Source organism: Sarcophilus harrisii, chromosome 2 (assembly GCF_902635505.1).
Source record: "Sarcophilus harrisii chromosome 2, mSarHar1.11, whole genome shotgun sequence".
Lineage (NCBI taxonomy): Eukaryota > Metazoa > Chordata > Mammalia > Dasyuromorphia > Dasyuridae > Sarcophilus > Sarcophilus harrisii.
Genome location: NC_045427.1, coordinates 455,870,528 through 455,895,066, shown reverse-complemented (window position 1 = coordinate 455,895,066; position 24,539 = coordinate 455,870,528). Strand labels below are relative to the sequence as shown.

The 24,539-nt window shown below is 34.5% G+C and overlaps 1 protein-coding gene across 1 annotated transcript in view; it reads right to left on the bottom strand.

Moving 5' to 3' along the window:
- The window catches only part of RHPN2 (rhophilin Rho GTPase binding protein 2), a 66,416-nt gene that overhangs the window by 23,400 nt on the left and 18,477 nt on the right, over positions 1 to 24,539 (bottom strand). Inside the window, exons 2-3 of the mRNA XM_012553766.3 lie at positions 14,178 to 14,293; positions 2,141 to 2,269 (exon numbers count right to left, since the gene is read on the bottom strand). Coding sequence (XP_012409220.1) covers positions 2,141 to 2,269; positions 14,178 to 14,293 — 245 coding nt within the window. The remainder of the gene's footprint in view (positions 1 to 2,140; positions 2,270 to 14,177; positions 14,294 to 24,539) is intronic.

Sequence of the window (24,539 nt, the reverse complement as noted above, 5' to 3'; positions counted from 1 at the left end):
GGGGAAAATAACTCCTATTCTTTCTTGGTTACTACAGTCCAACTGCCCCATCCTCTCCCTTCTTTTTCTGGCTAACACTGTTTTGGATTTATTTTGAATGTATCTTTTAGTTACTTATCTGTGAATATGCTATATTCTTCAGATTTCTGAGGGCAAGGACACTTCTCCAGCACTTGGCACACATAGTAGGTATTTAATAAATGTTTGTTAATCAAGCAATAAATGCTTGATTGTTTGAAAGTTTCCATAAAGACTATATGTCAGGCTAAATAATGATAATATAAGTAAGATGGATTCAGAACTAGAACTGGCTGGACCCAAAGAATAGTGAATATGAGCATGAAATCAATTTGAAGTCTTCAGTAAAATATTACAGGTTCAGAACACTTGATAGTGGCAGGCAGAGAGACAAAATTGAATATATCTCCCCTAGTACCTACTTAAGTCCTTTCTCATAGTAGGTGCTAAATAAACATTTTAAAATTAATAATTAGAAAGCACAACACTAGGAATATTCCAATATATATTCTTACATCCTTTGGAAGACTCCCAAAGGAGATGATCTGTTTTTTTGTTTTTGCATTTTATATTACCATTGGGAAGGTTGAATTATATAAATTTATTTCCTTTTTCCTGAGGCTTTCTTCAAAACTACACTGAAGATTCCAATGGGAGCAAATAAAGAGATATATCTCTCTTCATAAAGAGAAATGGAGAAAGATTTTTTAATTCACTAATGATTCAATTTTTGCTATTCTTTAAAGTATTTCTATTTTTAGAATCATGATAAACTTTTTGAACTACCATTTAAAGGATTGTAACTGAAAGACCAATAGAAAAGTAAGCCAAATAATGTAGTGGATATATTTCTAACTTTAAATAATTGTTCAAAAACTGTTTTTCATCTGTGGATTTTCCCTGAAAGGGCCACTGGCTTTAAATTATTCTTCAAGATTTATTCAAAGCTTATTTTTCCTTAAAAAAAAATTAGTGGTTTAACTTACAAGTTAGTTCATATCTATAAAATTAGAAATTTAAGCTATATCTTTAAGGACCTCTGCTACTCTAAATCTTACTTATATAATCCTATGGCCTTTTAAGTGGAAGATTTTTTGACTCGAAGCTTTTCAGAATGCAAAACTTGAACATTTAATTTTTTTCTCTACTTAATTACTTAGTATTATTTGATCTATTGAATTTTTTTTTAATATAAATTACCATAGACTACCACTTAAACAATCTTTTCAGTGAAAAGATTCATGTATCCATAACCTTTTGTTTGTTTGTTTTTAAAACTAGGTTTCTTCATTTTGCTTGGACTAAAAACACAAGGGCCACTTCTGAGCCTAACCCCACACTAGATCAACATGAGAGCTCTAACTTGCTGTTTCCAATACTGACCAGCTTGGCCCTCTTGGGCAACCTGCTGACATTTCTACATAGAGGCTCATCACATTAATACTAAACTGAGTGTGGACACCCACAGGCAAAGCTCACTCCAGCTCACAACTCTCCCCCAAAAGGTAGGATTATGCCTCCCCACCCACACATTCATAGTCTTTTAACAGAATTTTCCCATCAACATATTTTTATGATTTTTTTTCTTTTCTTTCAACTGCTACAAAGAGTTGGGGACTATATATGGTTGAGGACAATAATAATTATGTCCTTGTGCTTGATAAACCAGTTTTTTCAATACAATCAGCCATCCTAATTCAACCTACAAAACTTCCTCTGCACATAGTTATGAAGAACCACCTCTTGTGCTTAAGTCATGGGAGCCAAACTCTTAGCAACAGGATGAGGAAAGGATTTCTGACTGATCACTGGCACAAAATTCTTCCTGTTAGGATGTATAACACATGAGTTCAGAACAAGTGTCTTTTTGTTAAATACTTGATTCATTTTCACACACATTCAACAAGTTCATCTTCATAATTCTGGCAATCTGTTCAAAACATCTTCCAGCAATTTATAACTAACTTATTTCTCAGAGCTATATTTGTCAGGATTTATATCAACAATCTAAATATAACATAGTTTCCTTTTGTTGTACACTTTGTATACTCACATTTAGTGCAACAAATAGGAACTCAAATTCCAATTGACTCATTAGAAATAGCAACAAACTTTCACTTACTCTGTATTCTGGTAAACTTCCACTGAGATGTTAAGTCCTTCCAATTCTTCCTTTAAGATCTGCAGATCTGAATTTACGTAACTAAGTTCCAAGAGGACCTGATCTCGAACTTTGTTGTTTGTAGTTGCTCTGAAAAAAAAAAAAAAGGATAGGGAAAAAAATGGAACTTAGTGAATTTCAGAGATTGCCCTAGGAACAGACTCTACATTGTAGGGGAACTTTGTTAAGTCCTTTAACTGGCATTCTCAGAATTTTAAAGATTTTTTTTTTTTAATGAGATGTTTGAATTCTCAGGTTTCTCAAGCAATAAACTGCCAAGATGTACCTAGGGAAATTATCCAATAAAGCCTCTTGATCACAGCCAAATAAGAGAACAAATGAAAACAAAGAATTAAAATATTATATAGACTGAAAGTTGGCATGATATTTAGAGATGTGAGGAACAGTTGCCATTATGAAGAGAGCAAAGAAATCTGCTAACAAATAATTTATCTGCTTGCTAGACAACGCTATGATGATCAAGGGCACACTAGTTTAAAATAATTAACGTGTTAAATCTTGCAGGGAAGTATTATAGAAGAATATGAGTAGTATTATATCTTTAAAACAAATAGAAGGGGAAAAAAAGATGAAAGAAAACATGACAATAGTCTCAACTATGCTGTTATTCCAAAAGCATTTAGGATTGAAACAAAAAGGGGCAGCTAGGTGGCACAGTGGATAGAGCACCAGCCCTGAAGTCAGGAGGACCTGAGTTCAAATTTGACCTCAGACATGTAACACTTCCTAACTATGTGAACCTGGGCAAGTCACTCAACCCCAATTGTCTCAGCAAAAAAAAAAAAAAAAAAGAAAGAAAAGAAAATAGAAAAGAGCTTCTTTTAGATAAATATCAAATTTGTTTCATAACCAAAGTGACTGGAGCTATTACATTTGGGCTCTCACATCCATAATTATGTATGTGCTTGTATGCAGAAGTTAAAATGTCATTGAAGAAGAAAAATATGGAAAGACAAGCTAGACTAGACCATGTCTACACAAAGAAAGTCTATACTGAAGATGATAAATTTTGAGACCAGTGAAGGAGGAGCAGCTAAGTGGCACAGTGGACAGAGCACCAGCCCTGAATTCAGCAGGACCTGCATTCAAATGTGGCCTCAGACACTTAACACTGTCTGGCTGTGTGACCCTGGGCAAGTCACTTTACCCCAACAGAGAGAGAGAGAGAGAGAACACTCTATTTATTCTACCCACCCCCAACCAAAAGAATATCAATAATTATCAATTCATATACTTGCAATTACAAAATTTTTATAAGAAAAATTTATATACACACATTCTTAGAGGTATGAGAAAGGAAAAGAGGCTTTCACAAATGATACTACACTATATATTTTTAGTCATGTATTTAACTGAAAGTTGTAGAAAGTAGAGAATCCTACTGTGCTTACTATTGGTAATAAAAACGGTATGACTAAAACAAAGTTTACTCACACACACAAACACACACACACATACAACTTGCAAGTGACATTATAATGATTGCATCAAGCCCTCAATGTTTTGTCTGTTAGCTTTAGAAGGAATTGGGAACAGAGTTGTCAATCTGACAGAGTTCTATTTAGGTCTGTATGTTAAAGATATCATTAAAAAAAGGGAAAAGGACTCACATGTACAAAAATGTTTATAGCAATCCTTTTTGTAATGGCAAGGAACTGAAAACTGAGTGGATGCCCATCAGTTGGAGAATGGCTGAAAAAGTTATGGTATATAAATGTTATGGAATATTATTGTTCTGTAAGAAATGATCAGCAAAATGATTTCAGAAAGGCCTGGAGAGACCTACATGAACTGATCTAAGTGAACTGAGTAGAACCTAAAAAACACTATATACAGCATCAGCAAGATTATATGAAGATCAACTATGATGGATGTGGCTCTTTTCAACAATGAGGTGATTCAGGCCAATTTCAACAGACTTATGATGGAGAGAACCATATGCATCCAGAGAGAGGACGATGGGGACTGAATGTGGATCACAACATGGTAGTTTTCACCTTTTTCATTGTTTTTATTATTGTTTACTTGCTTGTTATTTTTCTTTTCAATCTGATTTTTTTTGTGCAGTATGATAAATGTGGAAATATATTTAGAAGAATTGTACACATTTAACCTATATTAGATTACTTGTCTCTAGGGAGGGGGGGAGAGGGGAAAGGAAGGAGAAAAATATGAAACACAAGGTTTTTCAAGGCTGATTGTCAAAAAACATCTTTGCATTTTGTAAATCAGACAGAGTTATGTTTTTAATCTACCTGCCTAAGCCCACAAGCAGCAGCAATCACTAGCTATTTCTCTCCTCTGGATTATATTTCTCCTTACTGTAGTTCTTCTAGACCTCAGAGGAGCCCTCCATGTTTCCCTGGATTGTGAAGAAATAGTTGAGATTGGGAGAGGAAGAGGAAGCTTGCCAAGGTAAAAAGAACCTGTAGCAAGAAGCTTATTTACTTGGGAGGCATTTTTCCTTCTACTATTCCCCTGAGCTAGCCCACCTGAGCCCTCTTTCTAGGATTCTACATGGCATAATGGTATGCCCTGTATTGATTATTTCCCATTTCATCCAATATTTCCTAGTGTTGAGCTAGGGGCTATCTGTTTTTATTGCATTCTTAGCCCCCAAAGTCCAGGAAACACACAGACACCAGGCCAAGAAGTGGCTAACTACTAAAGGGAAGTACAATGGCAGTGCCTTGTGAACTATACAATAGTATTGTATTCAGGGTACTATAATACATTATTATGAGTTAATATTATAGTATAAGGACCCACAGAGTACTTTGAACATAAGAGTTGTCCCTCTAAGGGGACAATCTGCATATCTCTTGAGTACTAAATAGGTATCCCAAAATGAAGTTACAGAAACAGAACATCCAACTACAGTATTAAGACAGAATTCACCATTTTGATTCTTTAGTCAGGGACTTAAAGTAAACATTGGTCAAATAAGATTTGGGATAGAATCCTGTCTCTTGGATTTACTCTGTGACCCTAGGCAAATCATTTCACCTTCTGATAACTCAGTTTCCTGATACATAAAATGATGGAGTCTGAGGTTCCTTTCAACTCAGAATCTATGCCTGCTTATTATCCCTGCTTAGGACATATTAGCTGTGTGACAATAGACAAATCACCTAATCATTAGACCAGTGGTTCTCAAACTTTGGTTTTCAGTATCTTTATCCTATTAAAAATTATTGAGGATCTCTCCAAAGTGTTTTTGTTTATCTGGATTACATTTATAGACATTTACCATATTGGAAATTAAAACTATTTTTGAATTTCTAGACCCTCTAAAAGGGGTTTCAGAGATCCCCAGGATTCTCTAGACCATACTTTGAGAACCACTCTTGTTTCCTCATCTTTAAAATGGGATAATAATAGTTTTAGGATCTATTCTACAGAGTATGAGTATCAGAGGAGATGATGTACGTAATAGTACTTTGTGAAGCTTTAAGCATCATATAAAATATTTTCCATCATCATTATTATGCAAATGGAAATTAATAAGATGACAATTATAAACTTTGACTATAATGACTAAAAGTTAGTAACTGTTGGCTCAATTTCTATCTCGGCTGAGGATTCATTGCCAACAGGTATATATCTCACTCCTGGGATTCTGATTTCACTTACTTGGCTCTGTCAAAGTGAGTTACTTATTGTCAGATGAAACATGTTTTGGCCCATTTCACCCAACAAATGTGCCTCTTGTTTTCAGCCTGATCTCTCTGTTGCAGATATGAATGACTACAGTACTAGGTTTGCCTGATAGAAAAAGCAATTAGGCACTCATGCACAGGACTGAAAAGAAATATCCTCATCACTCCTTTGGAACTGATGATTTGGAGTAACTGGGTCATTACTTTCAAAGTACTGCAGCTGTATAAATGCAGTCTACATATTTCTGTAATGGGAAAGACTTAAGAATAAGAACTGAAAGGGTCTTAGAAATTAATTAGTCCTGTTCCTTCATTTCCCAAATGAGGAAAAGCTACTTGCTTAAGATTATACAACATTAACTTGTTTAAAAGAGGAGCAAGGAACAACAAGATTATACAGTGATCAATTCTGATGGATGTGGTTCTTTCCAACAATGAGATGATTCAGGCCAGTTCCAAATGTCTTGTGATGAAGAGAGCCATCTATACCCAGAGAGAGGACTGTGGGAACTGAGTGTGGACCACAACATAGCATTTTCACTCAGATTTCTGTTGTTGTTTGCTTGCATTTTTTTTCCTTCTTGATTTAATTTTTCTTGTGCAGCAAGATAACTGTGTGTGTATATATATATATATATATATATATATATGACAAGAGGAGCCCCGAAACTCTCTCTCACTCTCTCTCTTGGACTTTGGGGGGAAAGCTTGGGAAACTCCCTCAGAGAAGCTCTCCCCTGAGAGACCCACCCCAGGGAATCAAGATAAAGTGTTTTCCTTCTGTTATCTGGGTGGGACTAGTTGAATCCAGATCCACTCCTACTTAGGTGGAGTTGGAGATCTAGATTTGGAGCTCTATTGAATTGGAGATTAGTCCAGTGACACTCATTCAAATGGAAAATTTTAATTCCAAAAATCTGTCTGATTCCAACTCAAACTACACCCTCCCCCAGCTTCTAGCCAAAGTTTCAATTATAAAAACAGGCAACTTGGGGCTCATTCCTTGCAGAGGACCTAAAGCAGGAATTATGCCAAGGAATCTCTCTCTCTCCCTGGCAAAGCTGCGACCCTTGGCCCGCTGAAAAGACATTCTCTTTTCAGCATTACTCTCTCATTATCTATCTCACCTATTTCCCTAACAGGACCCTATTTACTTCTCTATTGGGATTTCTCTGCTAGATCTTTACTTCTCTGTTGGGACCTACCACTAAGGAAGTCAGCTTGCAAAAGCTGACTTCTCAGTTCTTATAATAAACTTCTTTTGCTAGTTTAACTTTTTGGGTTCGTAAATTCATTTACAAAGGACCTGCACCAACCAGAAGGAGGTTCCCACAACTTCCTGCCCTGTGCCGAACCTCATCAGATATGTATACATATATTGGATTTAACATATATTAGATTACCTGCCATCCAGGGGAAGGGGAGGAAAATTTGGAACACAAGGTTTTGCAAGGGTCAATTTCAATATATATATAACAAGAAGAGCCCCGAAACTCTCTCTTGGACTTTGGGGGGAAAGCTTGGGAAACTCCCTCAGAGAAGCTCTCCCCTGAGAGACCCACCCCAGGGAATCAAGATAAAGTGTTTCCATTCTGTTATCTGGGTGGGACTAGTTGAGTCCAGATCCTCTCCTAGTGGAGTTGGAGATCTAGAAATTACCCATGCATATGCTTTGTAAATAAAAAGCTTTAATAAATAAATAAGAGAGATAAAATTTTAAAAAAGAAAAAAGGAGCTAAGGTGGTACAATGGATGGAATGCAGGGTCAGGAGTCAGATTCATGTTCCTGAGTTGAAATCTGGCCTCAGACACTTATTGATGTGAGCCTGGATAAGTCATTTAACCCTGTTTGGCTAAGTTTCTTCATCTGTAAAATGAGCTGGAGAAGGAAATGGCAAACAAACCACTCCAGGAACTTTGCCAAAAAAAATGAGGTCACAAAGGTTTGGACATGATTGAAATATATAAATAACAACAAAATTCATTTAAAATTTCAGAGGCCACTATCATAAACCTCCAAAAGAAACTACAATCTTGTATACATTGAACAAGGAATACACGGATTCCTGAAATAAGCAATAGAATTCGGCATGCACTCAGGTCAAACAGTTGTGATCCCCATTTCCATACTCACATTTCTATTTTTTTTTTTAGTTCTGCACATAGAAACCAGGGCTTGCTCTTGTAATCTGGCTCTGTCCTCACCATCCAAATGAAATTTATCTTTCAACTGTCAGATCTGAAAGTCTTTTTTAAGTTCTCCTTAACTGCTTCATTTGACCATTGCTGAGCATTTCCATGGTACTTAATCTTCTCTGAAATTTTTTTGATTCTTCTTTCTTGTGGTTTTCCTCCTATCTGAACAACTCCTTTTCAGCCTCCTTTGCTAGCTCATCATTTACATTATGAGTCCTACTTGTGGATGTTTCCTAAGGTTCTATTCTTCTTTTCTTTTCCCTTTAAACTCTTTTTCCTTGATAATTTCATCAGTTATTATGGGTTTAACTATTATCATTATGCAGAAGACTTTGTATATCTATAGCTATAAGTATATACCTATGGGTCCATATATATATATATATAATATATATATGAAGACATACTATGTGTACATGTACATATAGGCATGCATGCACACACATATTCCCTATCTCTTTCCTGAGCATCAGTTCCACATCACTAATTGCCTATTAGACATTTCACAAGAGATGTTCCTTTAGAAAAGCTCAAACTCAACAGGTCCAAAACACAACTACGTTATTTTTCCCCTAAAAAAAAAAACCCTCCTTTTTTTCAAACATCCCTATTTCTGCAAAGGTACCACCATCCTTCCAGTGTCTCATATTCAAAATTTATCATCATGTATTCCTCATTCTTCCTTACTCCCCACATCTGGATATATGCTGCCAAATATGCCATTTCTATCTCGACCTCTTTCTAAATCATTTGGCCCCATTCTCTTCTCTCCTAATTCAGGTCCTAATCACCTCTCTCCCAGATTATTACAACAGCTTCCTAATTCGTGCCCAGGTCTCAAGTCCCTCAACACTCCAGTACATTGTATATCCTGCAGTCAAAGTAATTTTCTTTAAGGGCAGATGTACTATGTTACTCCCTTACTCAAGAAAACTCCTGTGTCTCCCTATGCTTCTAAGATAAAATACAAAGTCCTCCCTTTAGCTTTTAAAGTCCTTTATAACTAGTCCCCATCTATCTTTCCAGCATTACTTTCCCTTCAGAATTCTGAAATGCAGCCAATTTGATTTACATTCTGTTCCTCAAACATGATATTCCATCTCCCATCTCCATGCTTTTGTACTAGATATCCCACATCCAGGGTTACAGTCTACTTCCTTTCTTCCACTTCATATAGAGCCTCTCTTAACTTTTCCTTTAAGATACAGTTCAAACTATTTCTAGCCATATGAAAAGATGCTCCAAGTCATTATTAATCAGAGAAATGCAAATTAAGACAACTCTGAGATACTACTACACACCTGTCAGATTGACTAGAATGACAGGGAAAGATAATGTGGAATGTTGGAGGGGATGTGGAAAACCTGGGACACTGATACATTGTTGGTGGAATTGTGGACACATCCAGCCTTTCTGGAGAGTGATTTGGACCTATGCTCAAAAAGTTATCAAACTGTGCATACTCTTTGATCCAGCAGTGTTACTACTGGGCTTATATCCCAAAGAGATTTTGAATATACTTCTATTTATTCACTTTTTATCTCTATGCTATTTGAATTTCTATTTTCCCCCATTACATCATAAACTCCTTGAATAGAGAGTGTTTCATTCTTTGTTCTAGCACAGTACTTGGCACATAAGTGCTTAAGAAATTCTTGCCTTTCAAATTTCAACATTTGCTTAAAAGGTAGCCTTTATATTAAAAGAAAGTAGTTTCCCTTCTATTTTTCACCCCAGAAGCACTGGAGTCCTGTGGAATGCCAAAGAACCTGAAGAGTCACAGATCTGTGGTTGAAACTACCTTTTACCCTAAAGGTACCTGCTAGAGAATCCTTTTTAGGTGGCTCATTAGCTTTATTACACAGAGCAGTATAGAAGCACTGAAATACCATATTTGTTGTAACTTCTCAGTTACTCTGTAGCTAATAAAATGTTGGCTCATCAGTGAGTTTAGTAAATACCTTTCAACTTTCCTCCGAGAGCATTCTATGAAAAGAGGCACTTTGAACTTTTAGGTCACTGTTGAAAATAATTAATATCTCCCCCCAAAAGGCAAATACAACTAGAGGGCCAACTTTACAATACTGCTTTAGTTTTGTTTGAATGTTGAGAATGGTTATTTACTTGGAGAATTAATGGAATGGAATGGAACACAAAATATCTGGAAATTCATTCATGTTAAAAAAAAAAAGGGGGGGGGGGAGTAGGTTACGAGGAGGTTATTTCAAAATGATCATTCCTGAGATTGTTTTTAATAGGGTAAAGCCCAAGAAAACTTTAAACTCTTTCCAACCCAAATGCCCACTTCAGGAGGCTATAATTATCAATGAAATTTACATGAGTTTGTGAGCTACAAATAAATTGCAAACCAAAAATTGAATACAGCTAAATAAAAAGCATAATTATATATTAAGAGCTAGCATAAACCTTAGACGTCCATCTAATCTGATACCCTTATTTTACAGTTCAGGAAACTGAGGCCCATAGAATTGCAGGAATACTGGGTAGCAGAGCCAAGAATTGAACCAAAATCCGTCCTTCCTGTTGCCCTCTTCAAACTCTCCCCTGATTTATCACTACAGTCATCATCATCACAACTGACATTTACATGGTGCTTTATGTCTTGTGAAATACTTTATACACACACACACACACATGCTCATCTGGACCTCCTAATAAACTTCTGAGGAAGGTGTAGGTGTTTGAGCATTTTACAGATGAGGGTATAGTGTCAGAGGCAAGAGTCTAATGCCATTGTAATGAACTACAAGTTCAACACTTTATTTCCCTATCTTCATCACAACTAGCTTCATATGAAAATCTGAATTTTAAAACCTCCATCCATGGGTTCAGAGGTGCTTTGAGTACACTTGTGTTGAGCAAGGTCTTTTTTTTTTTAAGTTTTCCTGGTAAATGCTCTATTTATAAGAATTTCTAATTGATCTTTTTTTTTTTCCTAATTAAAGAAATCACATACAGGAACTAGAGTATTAGAAAAGTAGCCCAGCTGTCACATGGCTAGCTGCCAGAGTTGTTTCAGCTGTGAGTACATACATGTAATCTTAAGAACCCCTATTACTTCTTTCAACTTCAAGGTTACCTACAACCCCTAATTAAGAGGCACTCCACCTATCCAGAAATAGAGCAGTTCCCTCTCATACATAGTATTATGGGTCAGTTCATCATCTCCTCCTAAAACAAAGGGATTTTCTGGAAAGCAGGAAATAATAACACTTTCCCCTATTGCCCAAAGGAATAAGAATGTATAAAGCAGTAAATACCACCTACCTTCCTGAAACAGGTGCTTAAGAGTAGGTATAGTATTATATATGAGACTAAAGGTTCCTTTATTTTGACACAAGACCCACAGGAAGAAGGACTTCTGTGAGGTTATTAAAGGGATGATTCACATTTTAACTAAAAGGGGAAAATCCTTTATTTAAAAATAAAACGATTGGGGATAAGATTCAATGCTATATATTCTCCATTCTTAAATCAGGCTTCAACAATAAACCTTCATACAATTTCATTCCTATGCTTAAATCCTCAAGTTAAATTTCAATGCTTCATATACACTGGATAGATGTAGGTAATTTACAGAATATTTAAATAAAAGTTATGGCCTATACTCCAAAAGAAATAAAAAAATAAAAGGATCTATATGTACAAAAATATTTATAGCAGCTCTTTTTGTGGTTGCCAAAAAATTGGAAACTAAAGAGGTATCCTCCTTCTGGGGAAAGGCTGAACAAATTATAATATATGAATGTAACAAAGTATCATTGTGCCATAAGAAATTACAAAACACAATTTCGGACAAAACTGGGAATATATTCACGAAATGTTAAGGGGTCCCCTAAACTTGTCTTTTTGAGTTGCCATATTTTCCAGAAATCCTGGAGCCAGGAATCCCAAAGAAGTGAAACTCTCCACTCACCTTGGAAAGACAGGTGATTAGCACAGGAATTTATTTTGCCTTTGTAGATATATATATAGTAAGAGATTTCTTTTTCAGGGATTTTTTTTTTTCATTTTGCTCAATAAGGGATACGGAATGGTCAACCTGTCAACAAGTATTTATTAAATGATTTATATGTGCTAGGCTCAGGGCTAAGAGCAGAGCTGGAAATAAAATGCAAGAAGAAAGATAGCCCCTGCCTTCAATGGAGAGACAACATAAAAGGAAGCTAAAAACTTGAAGAAGGGATAAAAAGATAAAAGCATTGTATAGAAAAGTTTGTAGTGAAGTTCAACAGTCAAAAATAAGTACCTACTCTATGCTCAGCTCTATGTTAGATTATTAGAGGTACAAAGAAAGGCAAAAGGCAGTGTCTGCTCTCAAAAGATCACAATTTAATTGATGAAAATAACTAGTTAACTAAATACAAGCAAGATATTTGCAGAACTGGAGATCACTGGAAATAATCAACTAGAATTAAGAGGCATCAGGAAAAGGGTTCCTGTAGAAGGCAGGACTTAAAAGAAGGCAAGAGATGAAGTGAGAGAATATTCTAAGCATAATGAACAGCTGATGAAAATGCTGACCAGTCAGCAAGTACTATCTTGTTTGAGAAATAATGAAGAAAGCTAGAAAGGGTTGAAGTTAGTGTATGGAATGAAGGTAACACAAAGTATTAAAAAAAAAAAAAAAAAAAGACTAAAAAAAGACAGAAGGCAGATTATTATTGACTATGAATGCCAGAGAATTTTATATTTGATCCTAGAGTTTATTGAGTAGGAAGAAATAATACAGTCAGATTTACACATTAGAAAAATCACTTTGGCAGCAGACTTAGGACAAGTTGACCTAGTTAGCAGATTACAGCAGTAGTCAAGATTTGAGATGATGAGGATCTATTCCAGGGTGATGGAAGTATCAGAGGTGAGAAGGGGACAAATGCAAGGGATATTACATAGATAAAAATCAATGGATTGGATATGGGTAGAGAGAGTGAGAAGGGATAGGTTAATAAAAAGAAAAAATTTCTTACCTTTCAAATATATATAAATAAACTCTTAGAGGTCAAAAGAGACAAAAGCTATGATGCCTGATCTCAGAATTTGTATTCTAGAAAAGGCAATATTAAGGAATCCTTCCAAAAGTCAAAAGTGGAAAGTAGGCTATTTTTAAAGATCCTGCTACTCTCAGTATATTCTTATGGTCACTGATATGTGTTCACATGAGCTATTTCCTTTCTCTAGTCAAAATTTTACCTTTAGATTTTGAAACAGAAATTCATACAACAAATACAATAAAAAATATAGTACATTTATACATGGGGTTTCCAATAACGTGGAATCAAAACCTATATATAAGTTAAGAGTTTCAAGGTAGTTTTTTCTTTATTTTAACATTACATACATTTTTTTTTCCTGAGGCAATTGGGGTTAAGTGACTTGTCTAGGGTCACATAGGAAGTGTCTGAAGTCACATTTGAACTCAGGTCCTCCTGACTTAAGGGCTGGTGCTCCATCCCCTGCACCATCTAGCTGCCCCTATTACATATCCTTTTGTAATTAAAACCCTAAGACATGTTTTGACTTTATGTAAAGAAAAACATTTTAACACTTAGGAGTTACACTATAGCACAGTAGAAACTATGTTGGATCTAAAATCAAAAGGTCTACATTCAAATCCCAGGTTTGCCAACTATTTAACCTTGGGAAGTCATTGAACTTCTTAGTTACTTCGTTTGCAAAAGAGGGAGATTAGACTAGATTACCTCTGAAGTCCTTCCCAGTTCTGAATATAACCAAAATCCTATTTAAAAACACCATAAAGGATTGGCTCAAGAGGCAATTGTCTTAGTGTCTCCCTTCACTATAGATCTTTAAGCAGAGGCAGCTAAATATCCATTTATTGAGTACTGTATATGGATGAGAAGATACTTCTTAAGGTCTTGTTTGGATTAAAAAGTTTCAAAGGTCTCTTATAATTCTGTGAATTCAAACTGAGATGGAGATATTTAAAAAACATATAGCATAAAGCAACTTATGAAATCCAAGACTTCCTGTTGGCTCAGTAAGTCAGAGGAGCTTATTAACCTGACCACAAAAGGGTTCAAGGCAAAGAAAAGAAGCTAATTCCAGCTACTTTAGAAACAAAAATAGCAATAACATACCTTAAAAGATTTTCAGCACCAGTTCTCATCCGAACAGTTTTCATGATCTGTTGATTTAATGCAGCCCTTTGATTCTGAAGTTTGCTTCGGCCTGTCTGGGCCAAGGGGTTGCAACCCTAAAAACAATAAGAAATTGTTCATCAGAGATAAACAAAAAATAGAGAAAATAATATTTCATCTAATACTAAATTTTAAATTATGAACTCTGAAAATCCTAGGATAAAACAAAATATTTCATTCTAACTGAATAAAAGAATATTTAGTCTCAAAGCAAAATAAATTCCCACCTACTTCCAAAATTCTGGAGATCAACAGTGTTGTTGTCAATTTGAGTTTCATATCTTTTAAAATTATAATCTATTCGAGTAGTTTAAAAGAAAAGCTTGGGCTAAGCTGAGTGTGATGGGGAGATTCTAAAAAATACAACTAGGCAAACATAGATAAAAAAAGCAATAATCTTATTTAGATGAGGCATGAAAGGAAGAACTGTTATACAGAAGAAGCAAATGGGAGTGGATGGCTTGTAGTGCTGGGATTTCTTTCTCTTACTCTGATTGGAAATGGGTGAAAAAGAAAATAATATGTGTCATCTTGTTATATTCTGTGTCCTTCAATCAGGGAGGTGATGACATAACATGAAAGTGAATTAAATTTAAGTGAGGAAGGGCTTATGTACATTTAGAAAAGTATAAAAATCTAAACTTAGAAATAAAAGGGCAACAGTACAGAAGAAGCCTTAAGAAACATGTGTAGGTTAAGAATTAGAGTGAGGGAGAAAATGAGAGAGGGATTCTTAGAGGGATAGGTAGATGAAGGAAAAGGAAGGCAAAGCAGTGGGTAAAGAGTAAATCAGTTTCATGAGGAGGGATAGAGTAAATAGGGGAAGAAGGATAATGAGAAAAAACATGAGGACAGGAAATACACAATAAACAAATATAACTTTGAATGGGAATGGGATGAATTTACCCATAAAACAGAAATGGATAGCAGAAGAGATTAAAAATTTGAAATCAACAATATGTTGCCTAGAAGAGATGCAGTTTAAAAATGGGGCAGTCAAAATACAGGGCTAGAGTAGAATTTATTATGCTTTACATGATATAAAGGAAAAAATTAGGGATAGAAATTATGAATCTCAAAAAAAGTTAAAGCTAAAACAGATTTGATTAAGAGAGATCTTATACCATATGTTACTGATATTACTGAATATTACTGAATATACCATTTAAAATAAAAGTAGATAGTACAAATACCTGAGAGTTAACTGCCAAAACATACCCAGGAACAACATGATCATAATTATAAAACACTATATAAATAAAGTCAGATTTAAGTAAGTGGGAGAAATTTTAATTATTCATGGGAAGGCAAAGCTAAAAATAAAAATGATAATTTCATCTATTCAATTACCTATTCAATGTCATTCCAATTAAATTACTAAAAAATTATTTTACTGAGAAAAATAATAAAAGGTAAAGAATTTCAAAGAAATTAATGGGGAAAAAATGTAAAGGAAGGCAATTTAGCAGTACCAAATCTACTCCTAAGACTATCTTATATAAAAAGGTCAGCAACTAACTATAAACAGGGTGACCATGGCCACCAGCTAATTTATTAAAGAACATAATTAGCATTGTTAAAACCCATTGTTCTAGGTCTTCTTAGGAAAGGTCCCACCTCTCCCTTTGTTAAATGTGAATTCTGCTAAGGAACTTAATTTGCCTCATGGCATCATAATAAAGATTTGTCTCTTGAAAATGGTTCCAGTCCAAGAATTCACTCCAAATGACTCCACAACATATACTCAATAATAAACTCAATATACTATGGGAGGGAAGGGGTGCTAGCAATTGGAAAGATTAAGAAAAGCAGTGCCTGAGCTGCATCTTGAAGGAAGAAAAGAATTCTGAGACTGACATGAGAAGGAAGAGCATCCTAGGAAGACATGGAGGCAACCAGTATAAAGGGACAAAGATGAGAGACTGAGTATCATGGATGAGAAATATAAGGAAACTCAAATTGATCACTAAAGATGTTGGCACCATCAAATAGTTTATCATCAGAAACTGATGCAGTTACATCAATGGGAATAACTTAAAGAGAGGCATTATTATCTTCTTTGCCACTGAACTCTAAAGATGATAGATAGGATCATTTCATTTGACTTGGAGCTAAAGCTTTCCATATATTTTATTCAAATTAGAGTGAGCTCCCCAAGGCAGGAACTGTCCTATTTTTCCACTTGTATCACCAAAATTGGCATAGTACTTTACACAGTGTAATAAGTTAATAAAATTGTTTTCATTCATTCCATTCTAAATAGACATGTGTGTGTGTATAAATATATATAAAATATGAGTCATTTGCCTAAATATGATTAAAACCATGTCAAGAGAGAACATGAGGTCAAAGAGAAGAGAATCTATTCCCTTAGTGGAACACTCAGAAGACACGATATGAATGATATCATTCCATCAAAGGAAAATGAAAAGCAGTCATTCAGAAAATATAGAACCAGAAAGAATAATAACACAAAGTCCTAGAGTAGACTATCCAGGATAACATAGTGGTTAACAGTGTTCAAAGGATACAGATAGGTCAAGAAGGATGAGCACCGAGAGAAGACCATCTGATCTGATAACCAAGACTATTGCTAACTTTAATGACTACAGCTATAGCTGAGTGATGAGCTTGAAAGTCAAATGGCAAAGAGAGGAAGTGAAGACAATGAGCATAGACAATATTTTCAGAGAATCTGGCATTGAAAGGAAGGAGAGGCATAGGATAATATCTTGAGAGCATGGTTGGATCTAATTAAAGATTCTTAAAAATGAAAAATACTTGAGCATGTTTGAAAACAAGAGGGAAAAAAAACAGCAGACAGGGAAAACTTGAAGAAGCTTGAAGATGAGAAATTAATTCAAATAAAATTATTAAAATTTACACATAATGTATGTGTGTTATGATATAATTAATTAGAAATTAATTTTCCAGTGTCTCAACTGGGGTCTGTGTTCCAAAGAAATCATAAAGGGAAAAAGATCCACATGTGCAAAAATGTTTATATAGCAGCCCTTTTTGTAATAGCAAAGAATTGCAAACTGAGTGGGTGTCCATCATTTGGGACATAGTTGAATAAGTTATGGTATATGAATGTTACAAAATACTTTTCTATAAAAAATGATCAGCAGGATGATTTCAGAGAGACCTGGAGAGACTTTATATGAACTGGTGTTAAGTGAAGTGAGTATAACCAAGAGAATATTGCACACAGCAACAAGATTATGTGATGATCATCTGTGATGAAGTGAATCAGGCCAATTCCAATAGACGTGTGGAGATGATGAAGAGAGCCATCTGCATCCAGAGAGAGGATAATGGAAACTGAATGTGTTATTTGCTTTCTTTCTTTTTTCTCATTTTTTTCCTTTTTTGATTTGATTTTTCTTGTGTAGCATGATAAATGTGGAAATAAGTATAGAAGAATTGCACATGTTAAACTTATATTGGATTACTTACTGTCTAGGGGAAAGGGAAAAGGGGAAGGGTAAATGTTGAAATGTTGTAAATGTTGAAAACTATTCTTTGCATGTATTTTGAAAATAAAAAGTTTTTTTTTTAATTTTAGAAAAATTATAAAAAAAATTAATCTGCCAGAAAAGATAATAAGAGATGGAGTAAAAGGTACTAGAGGAAATGAAAACAGAATGGAGAATAGTATCATGAAATTTTGATTTGAAGAACAGAGAAAGAATTTCATGGCAAATGACCTAAATTTTTTAAATAAAGTAATAGGCAAGGTCCTTAGCTAAGAAGAGGAGAAGGGGGAAAAAGAAGTTTGGGATACTTGAATATAAAAATTTGGAGACAGCTTCTTTGAGGAGTAGGTACAGAATCAATCAGGAAGGAATAAAAAGTTGCCTTTTTTACAGTGAGGCAGAATTGAGAGAATATAAATGTATAGTATATCCAATCAACAAGGTTGTGCGACATACTTCATCTCTGTTGAACAACATGTAATTAGTAGCAGAGAAGGTATGTTGTAGATAAAATTCAAGGCTGGAGTTTAGCAAAAGATGGGCAGAAGTAGAAAAATGAAGCAAGGGATTCAAGAATAAATGACAGCATAGAGTTGAACTAGTTAACTATAACAAGGTCAAAATTGGAAAAGGAAGAAAGCAAAGATAATGATCTGAGAAAAGTACCAAGTGGTGGAGGGATTGTCAACTGTAATGAGAATAAAGAATTGGTGTAGGAGAGATGAGTATGGGAATATATAGATTATTGTCAGAGACAGAACTGTCTAAATTTTTGAGGAAGTGGATCATTTGTAGGCTACAGTTAAGATTCAAGGTATGGGGAGAATGAAGAACTAACCATGTTGGAAACACTGAAATATTCAAAGATGACTTAACTGATGACCTCTAAAGTGACATATTAGAGATGAGTCATATTGACCTATATACTGAGGTGTTTTTGCAAGAGCATTTACTTTGGAGGCAGTTAGATGACTCAGTGGATAGAGTACAGGTCCTGAAGTCAGAAGTATCTAAGTTTAAATCCGGCCTCAGGCACTTCCTGGCTGTGTGACCCGGGGCAAGTCAACTTAATCCCAATTATCTCACCAAAAAAAGAAAAAAATTCAAAAGAATTTACTTTCCCACCTCTGGATTCCTTCTCTTATTATTTACTTTGACATTATGCCTGTTCCAGCTTAAAATATCAAAACCTGACACTATCTTTTAAACTATTAAATGATTCCTACAAGAAATCTTAAAATCTTGGTCCCTTTTAAATAAAAGTTAAATGTAATTTATCTGAAACAATATTAAGACTGAATTCTTCCTTTTCGTATCTTCTGAAAAATTACAAGGGAGATCTGTTACACTTTGTCACAAAATTACATGATTTATATATATATATATATTTTTTTTTTCCCTTACTGTTAATTTCAGGATGTACATTCCTAGAGGCTCCACCACACTCAGTAATAGATAGAAAATTCCTGATTCTTATATTACTACTTTGACTTGTCCAGAATTTTTGCATGAGTTTAACTGGCCTGAAGATATAGGATAAAATTAAAATCCAAAATAAAATATTTAAGTTTAGCTTTGACTGGGGAATTTTACCTAGAATCATATTGCTTCTTACTAACAGAAAATATTAGATATGAACGGACTTCTTCAATATGAAGAAAACTCCCTTTTGAAGATCAGGATCTATTCCTCCTACAATTTCTAATTGCAATTTTTGTTTCTGGTTTTCCCTAAGATTTCCGTGGAGGAGCTATGTGACTGGAAGGATAGCCTTCCACCTGATCCATTAGTACCTAATACTGGCATAACACACTGCAGTATTAGGATGTAAACTTAAATAAATGCATCTGAACTCTTCCACGAGAGAAGGAAGTATGATTCATATGAAGATCCCTGGATGTTCAAAGTTTAATTTACTCTAGCAAAAAAAAAAAAAAAAAAAAAAAAAAAAGGATGTGGATCTGGACCCATTATCACAGGTGATTTTGTGTATCATACCTATGCATTTCCTCAATCTCACTCATCCTTTCAAGAAGACTATTAAGGTAAAATGACTTTGTCTTTTAGCAACACTGAAAAAACATTATTTAGAGGGAAAAGATGTCCTGTACAATTTGCCCATTTTTGACACATTAGGATTCTTTTTGTTTTTTTAAAGTATTTCTGTCTCATTAAGTATTACTTGCATTCCATCAAGTAACCATCTTTTTAGAATAGGTCTTTAAAATGAATAGCCAAGCTTCAGTCAGCCCTAATCTCTAAATACATGTTATTATGGAAAGAACACTAGACAAAGTCAAAAGACTTGAGTTTTGGTCTTTGTTCTGCCCCTAACTAGTTTTATGTGCTAAAAGTCACCTGGCTCCTCTGGTCCTCAGCTTTCTCAATCAAATAACATTTTCAATGCCTTTCTCAGCTCTTGTATAGTAGCAATCTATGAAATCACCCATCTGGCCTTTTCAGAGTTTTCAATTCAAAAAACATTTTTGAGCATCTATTATAGGGAAGACATATTTGTTGCTTAGGAATATACACACAGTCCCAGTGTTCATGCAGCTTTTGTTTGCTATGCTGAATGTACCAGCCACCAAATGTTGAGGTTCAGAAAGAGACCACATATATGAAAATTATGGAATATTACTGTTCTGTAAGAAATGACCAACAGGATGATTTCAGAAAGGCCTGGAGAGACTTACACGAACTGATGCTGAGTGAAATGAGCAGGACCAGGAGATCATTATATACTTACTTCAACAACAATACTAGATGATGACCAGTTCTGATGGATCAGGCCATAATGGAGCAGTAATGAACTGAACTAGCTATACCCAGAAAAAGAACTCTGGGAGATGACTAAGAACCATTACATTGAATTCCCAATCCCTATATTTATGCACACCTGCATTTTTGATTTCCTTCACAAGCTAATTGTACAATAATTCAAAGTCTGATTCTTTTTGTACAGCAAAATAATGTTTTGGTCATGTATACTTATTGTGTATCTAAGTTATATTTTAATATATTTAACATCTACTGGTCATCCTGCCATTTAGGGGAGGGGGTGGGGGGGGGGTAAGAGGTGAAAAATTGGAACAAGAGGTTTGGCAATTGTTAATGCTGTAAAGTTACCCATGTATATATCCTGTAAATAAAAGGCTATTAAATTTAAAAAAAAAAAAAAAAAAAAGAGACCACAAAAGGTTGGGATTGTAAAAGAATTTGTCTCCTTTCCCCTAGTTCCTTGCTAAATTCTTTTGGGACTTAGTCGGCTTCAACTGGTATAGACAATTACAATAAACTTTGCCCCTTGACTTGGATATTGGTTCAAGTCTGCAAATTCTTTTGAGACACCTCATGACACCTATCTGCAACCCCAACCTTTTGGGGTCTCCTCTTTCCGAACTTCAACATTTGGTAGACTGTACTTAAGAAAACAGACCTAGCCTTTCTGTTGGAGAATTAATGACTCAAAATCCCATCAACCTATAAAATACTGAAACAAAATAGACACAAATGAATATTTTCCAATATGAATATTAAAACAATGGCCATCTTTTTAAAAATTTAATAATAGCCTTTTATTTTCAAAATACATGCCAAAATAGTTTTCAGCATTCACCCTTGCAAAACCTTGTGTTCCAGATTTTTCTCCCTCCCTTTTCTCTACCCCATCTCTCCTAGATAGTAAGTAATCCAATATATATTAAACCTCAATAATGATCCTCCTATATATATTTCCACATTTATCATGTGCATTTATCATGCTGCACAAGAAAAATCAGGTCAAAAAGGAGAAAATAATGAGGAAGAAAAAAAAAAGCAAGCAAACAACAAAAAAAGGTGAAAATACTATGCTGTGATTCACATTCAGTCCCCACAGTCCAGATGGCTCTCTAATGGCCATTTTTTTTTTAAACAATAAAAGTGATAGGGTTCTGAATCACAGAATACCATTCACCAAAAAATTCAAGTAGAAGAAAACCCAAATCACAATGAGGCACCCCATGTGGATATAAATAGGCCACAACATATGATCAATTTTGAGGCAAATCCAAAGAGTACAGCTGTGTTGTGATCTGCACTATTAGCAGGAGTACCCACATAAATGGGATCACAAATTCTTTTTTTTTTTTTTAAATAGCGTTTTATTTACAGATTATATGTATAGGTAACTTTACAGCATTGACAATTGCCAAACCTCCTGTTCCAATTTTTCCTCTCTTACCCCCCCACCCCCTTCCCCAGATGGCAGGATGACCACTAGATGTTAAATATATTAAAATATAAATTAGATACACAATAAGTATACATGACCAAACCGTTATTTTGCTGTACAAATAGAATCAGACTGAAATATTGTACAATTAGCTTGTGAAGGAAATCAAAAATGCAGGTGGACAAAAATATAGGGATTGGGAATTCAATGTAATGGTTTTTAATCATCTCCCAGAGTTCTTTTTCTGGGCATAGCTGGTTCAGTTCATTACTGCTCCACTGGAAATGATTTGGTTGATCTCATTTCTGAGGATGGCCAGGTCCATCAGAACTGGTCATCATCTAGTATTGTTGTTGAAGTATATAATGATCTCTTGGCCCTGCTTGTTTCACTCAGCATCAGTTCGTGTAAGTCTCTCCAGGCCTTTCTGAAATCATCCTGTTGGTCATTTCTAACAGAATAATAATATTCCATAATATTCATATACCACAATTTATTCAGCCATTCTCCAACTGATGGGCATCCACTCAGTTTCCAGTTTCTAGCCACTACAAAAAGGGCTGCCACAAACATTCGTGCACATACAGGTCCCTTTGGGATCACAAATTAATCAAAAGGTTAAAGGCAAATCAATATTTTGACCAAAAATTGAATTAGTTTCATATCTCAAATCACATCAATGTTTGAAATATTTTGAAAAATCATTTCAAAACTGAGCAAAAAAAAAAAAAAAAAAAAAAGAGTATCCCAATTGTGAAAAGAAAAATTCTTATTATAAAAAATTATAAAATTATTAAGAACAAAACCATAACACCAGTTGATAGCTACAAGATACTTTATGTACATGATCTTATTTGATCCTTGGAAGAGGCCCTGTGAGATCAGGTGGATTTCATTACATTAAAATAATTCTCCCCTCCCCACTTATTTAATATTTTATTTTTCTCGGTTAAATGTAAAACAATTTTTTATTATAGCTTTTTATTTACAAGATATATGCACGGGTAATTTTTCAGCATTAACAGTTGCAAAATCTTTTGTTCCAATTTTTCCCCTCCACCCCCTTCCCCAGATAGTAGGTATACCAATACATGTTAAATATGTTAAAGTATACGTAAAACAATTTTTAACATTTGTTTTTTTAAAACTTTGAATTCCAGATTCTGTTTTTTTTCCCATCCTCCCTTTATTGAGAATGCACATGTGAAGTTATACAAAACATTTATATAGAAGTCATTTTGAGAAAGATTCCTCCTCCCCCCCCCAAAAAAAACCCTCAAGAAAAATAAAGTTTTTTTTTTTTTTTTAAGTATGTTTCAATCTATATTCAGAAACAGTTCTTTCTCTGGGTATGAATAGCATTTTTTCATCACAAGTACTTCAGACTAGTCTTGGAACATTGTGTTGTTGAGAATAGCAAAGTCATTCACAGATAATCATCCTGAACCATTACTATTACTTTGTACACAATACATTTCACTTTGATGAGCTCATGGAAGTATTTCCAGGTTTTTCTGAGAGCATCCTGATCATCAAAATGAAGAACTTTTGATGAGAAAATAAAACAAAAAATCCCCAAATCTAAAATTAAAAAATAAAGAGATCAAGAAATTGGAAAAATACATTTATAAGAATGTAGTTGATGAATATATAACATCCAAAATCTGTAAGGAATTGATGCAGAATTTAAAACAAATGCCTGTTATCAATGGAGAAAGTCAAAGGATATACACAATTTTTGAAAGAAAAAACAAATTATTATCATTTGAAAAACTGTTCAACATCTTCATAATTAAAGGAATATAAATTTAAAAACCACTTTGTAGTATCATACCACCTCATACCCATTAAACTGACAATACATAATGTTGATGAAGTTGTGGGGAAATATGCAGAATGTTATACTGTTAGTGGAAACATATCTTGGTTAAAAAAATATTGAAAAGCACTATTAGCAATATACATGAGCCACAAAATCCAATATATTCTCTGGCTCAGTCTTCCCATTATTAGGGTTCCTACTACTATTTGATAGTAATTGGAATTATATCATTGACTTGAAGTATTAGTCCCTTGCTTATCAATTTGTTCATATTTGTTGAAACTGTGTAGATTTGTAACTAAAAAATATATTTCTCTTTCATATATGAAGATCTCAGCAGGCTCATTGCTGGAGAAAAGCTCATCTGCTCCTGTCAGCCTATCCAAATCCCTGCAGCATTCACAGAATTTTAGAATGCTAGTTAGAATAAACTTTAAAAGATCATCTTGAACATCCTTCTCTTTTATTCATCTGTAAGTTTTAGATACACTTAAAAAGACAGACCAGAACAATAAAAATCAACTGGAGTTTGATGAACTAGCTCTGTGTTTTGCTTTTAGTCAAGTTTTTATTGTATCCCAATCATAAATTAATCTCTACTACAATTGATAGAAACATGTTCCAATAGAAAACTTCCAAATGAGGAAAGTCCCTCAACCAACTGGTGAGTTGCCCAAATCACTGGGAGGTGAAGTAACTTTCCCAGAGTCATATATCCAGTATCCCTCAAGAGGCAGAATTAGAATCCATATTGTCTTTTTGGTTCGGTCAATAGCTCTAACCAT